Raw genomic sequence first — 3,718 nt, 5'->3', positions numbered from 1 at the left:
TTTGCCCATCTGCCAGCAATGGGCTGCTTTCCGTTTCAAATGACCTTCAGGTAGCGGCATTAAGGCTCATTTATGCTCAATGCAGAAGACGGACAGTTTCGTCCATCCTCTGCATCGGTTACGTGCCTAATCTGGTATTTTTCAGGGAGTTAGGTAACCGTTGCTTGATGAAGAAGACGGAGCTACACCACTGGAAATTGCGGGGGAAGTGCTGAGCAGAACCGCTGACATGCAACCAGGTAGGTCTTTTCTTTTTTCTCTCTATATTACTATAAAAATGTGGTCAATATTTAATTATACAGGCCTATATAGACCACATCCCTTATTAAATCCTGTATTACTTTAATTTATTTTATCAAACTGGACTTAATGCCATTCAAAAACCCAGCAGTGCATCATTTAATTACTTATGCACAAGCAAATTCTGAAAATGTTTTATGTCCAGTTTAAAAAACAAATGCTTTTTCTTTCTGTAAATAATTTTTACATTCAAATTTCGCTTCAAAAAAACTTTTGTCATTTTATTGATCTTTTACACATTATTTCTCAAGGGTTGTTGAAATGAAAGCCAATGGATGGGTACGATAATCTGTGTAACCCTGACTCGGACCCGTGGCTGTGTGCTGACCCTAAATCCAGCATTGAGGCCTTCTTTCAAGCTTATGAATGTCCTAGATATTGAATATTATTACAACTCTAAAAGTGACTCATTTTGAACTATACTTCCCCCAAATTTGAAGAAAATAAAAAAAGCTTTATTTTCTATACTAGGTCTTGCACATGCTCTCTGAAGCTAGGGCCTTAAAGTCTCCGCCAATTAAATGAGACCATTTTAAACTTTGGCTTTCACTGAAGCAAATGCATCATTGGAAAGGTTTTAATCTGGAGAACAACATGTCAGTATGAGCACTACACGAAATACTGACCTTCCAACCTTCAAACTGACCTTGAAGGCTCATAATTTAACAAGAAGACTGTTTTATTCACACGTCTCAGCTTCCTGTAGAGACCAAGATCATACATGCAGCCCTTGTGATGTAGATGTGGTGTGTAGATGTGTAGGTGTGCGGATGTAGTGTGTAGATGTGGTGTGTAGATGTGGTGTGTAGATGTGTAGATGTGGTGTGTAGATGTGTAGATGTGGTGTGTATATGTGTAGATGTGGTGTGTAGATGTGTAGATGTGGTGTGTAGATGTGGTGTGTAGATGTGGTGTGTAGATGTGGCGTGTAGATGTGTAGATGTGGTGTGTAGATGTGTAGGTGTGCGGATGTAGTGTGTAGATGTGGTGTGTAGATGTGTAGATGTGTAGATGTGGTGTGTAGATGTGTAGATGTGGTGTGTAGATGTGTAGATGTGGTGTGTATATGTGTAGATGTGGTGTGTAGATGTGTAGATGTGGTGTGTAGATGTGGTGTGTAGATGTGTAGATGTGTTGTGCAGATGTGTAGGTGTGTAGATGTGTAGATGTGGTGTGTAGATGTGTAGATGTGGTGTGTAGATGTGTAGATGTGGTGTGTAGATGTGTAGATGTAGTGTGTAGATGTTGTGTGTAGATGTGGTGTGTAGATGTGTAGGTGTGCAGATGTAGTGTGTAGATGTGGTGTGCAGATGTGTAGATGTGGTGTGTAGATGTGGTGTGTAGATGTGTAGATGTGTAGGTGTGCGGATGTAGTGTGTAGATGTAGTGTGTAGATGTGTAGGTGTGCGGATGTAGTGTGTAGATGTGGTGTGTAGATGTGGTGTGTAGATGTGTAGGTGTGCGGAAGTAGTGTGTAGATGTGGTGTGTAGATGTGGTGTGTAGATGTGTAGGTGTGCGGATGTATTGTGTAGATGTGGTGTGCAGATGTGGTGTGTAGATGTGTAGGTGTGCGGATGTAGTGTGTAGATGTGGTGTATAGATGTGGTGTGTAGATGTGTAGGTGTGCGGATGTAGTGTGTAGATGTGGTGTGTAGATGTGTAGGTGTGCGGATGTAGTGTGTAGATGTGGTGTGTAGATGTGGTGTGTAGATGTGTAGGTGTGCGGATGTAGTGTGTAGATGTGGTGTGTAGATGTGCGGATGTATTGTGTAGATGTGGTGTATAGATGTGGTGTGTAGATGTGTAGGTGTGCGGATGTAGTGTGTAGATGTGGTGTGTAGATGTGCGGATGTATTGTGTAGATGTGGTGTATAGATGTGGTGTGTAGATGTGTAGGTGTGCGGATGTATTGTGTAGATGTGGTGTGTAGATGTGTAGGTGTGCGGATGTAGTGTGTAGATGTGGTGTGTAGATGTGGTGTGTAGATGTGTAGGTGTGCAGATATGGTGTGTAGATGTGGTGTGTAGATGTGTAGGTGTGTAGATATGGTGTGTAGATGTGGTGTGTAGATGTGTAGGTGTGCGGATGTAGTGTGTAGATGTGGTGTGTAGATGTGGTGTGTAGATGTGTAGGTGTGCGGATGTAGTGTGTAGATGTGGTGTGTAGATGTGCGGATGTATTGTGTAGATGTGGTGTGTAGATGTGTAGGTGTGTAGATATGGTGTGTAGATGTGGTGTGTAGATGTGTAGGTGTGTAGATATGGTGTGTAGATGTGGTGTGTAGATGTGTAGGTGTGCGGATGTAGTGTGTAGATGTGGTGTGTAGATGTGTAGGTGTGCGGATGTAGTGTGTAGATGTGGTGTGTAGATGTGGTGTGTAGATGTGTAGGTGTGCGGATGTAGTGTGTAGATGTGGTGTGTAGATGTGTAGGTGTGTAGATATGGTGTGTAGATGTGGTGTGTAGATGTGTAGGTGTGCGGATGTAGTGTGTAGATGTGGTGTGTAGATGTGTAGGTGTGCGGATGTAGTGTGTAGATGTGGTGTGTAGATGTGGTGTGTAGATGTGTAGGTGTGCGGATGTAGTGTGTAGATGTGGTGTGTAGATGTGCGGATGTATTGTGTAGATGTGGTGTGTAGATGTGTAGGTGTGCGGATGTAGTGTGTAGATGTGGTGTGTAGATGTGTAGGTGTGTAGATATGGTGTGTAGATGTGTAGGTGTGTAGATATGGTGTGTAGATGTGGTGTGTAGATGTGTAGGTGTGCGGATGTAGTGTGTAGATGTGGTGTGTAGATGTGGTGTGTAGATGTGTAGGTGTGCGGATGTAGTGTGTAGATGTGGTGTGTAGATGTGCGGATGTATTGTGTAGATGTGTAGATATTTGTGATCAGGTCAGAGTGGACAGGTTAGTTGCTGTGAAGCTCCCAGTCCAGTTATGGGTGTGTGGCTCCTGATCGTGGTTGTACAAATTCAGGTAATGAGCCACGTCTGCCAGAGTCTGCAGGACATCGTAAGTTACTGCAAACAGGAAGTAGGTGGGCAGCAGCCAAGTGAGGCTGAACACACAGTCGCCCACGGGTAAAGGGACAGCAAAATGCCTGGATGGAAAGAGAAAGAGAGAGAGAGAGAATCTCCTTTTTCGACTTAATATTATTAGTTTTATCTTCATCTCCAAAAAATATAATATTGACATGTGGCTGCACATTTCTAGAAAACATTTCGTCCCTGTGCACGTACAACTACTAATGTTATGGAAGGCAATAACCTGATGTTAGCATAAAGCTATGTAGCAGTGATTATCTAGTTCTACGCTACCATTAGATTATGCTATCCCTATATAACGTGTGGAAACCATGGCATATTTAGTTTTCAGTGAGTGTATTTAGGGACTACATATCATATATATGTATATATATA

General features: G+C 42.5%; 1 protein-coding gene across 3 annotated transcripts in view; it reads right to left on the bottom strand.

Moving 5' to 3' along the window:
- Positions 1 to 3,116: 3,116 nt before the first annotated feature.
- Positions 3,117 to 3,718, bottom strand: part of si:ch211-51h4.2 — a 153,495-nt gene continuing 152,893 nt past the window's right edge. For all 3 annotated transcript variants that reach the window (XM_042007008.1, XM_042007009.1, XM_042007010.1), the window contains one exon: positions 3,117 to 3,399. In XM_042007008.1, the coding sequence (XP_041862942.1) occupies positions 3,189 to 3,399 (211 nt within the window). In that variant the 3' untranslated portion in view covers positions 3,117 to 3,188. The remainder of the gene's footprint in view (positions 3,400 to 3,718) is intronic.

This window comes from Melanotaenia boesemani, chromosome 14 (genome assembly GCF_017639745.1).
Source record: "Melanotaenia boesemani isolate fMelBoe1 chromosome 14, fMelBoe1.pri, whole genome shotgun sequence".
NCBI lineage: Eukaryota > Metazoa > Chordata > Actinopteri > Atheriniformes > Melanotaeniidae > Melanotaenia > Melanotaenia boesemani.
The sequence above is the reverse complement of the archived record's forward strand: the minus strand, read 5'-3'. Positions and strand labels throughout refer to the sequence as shown.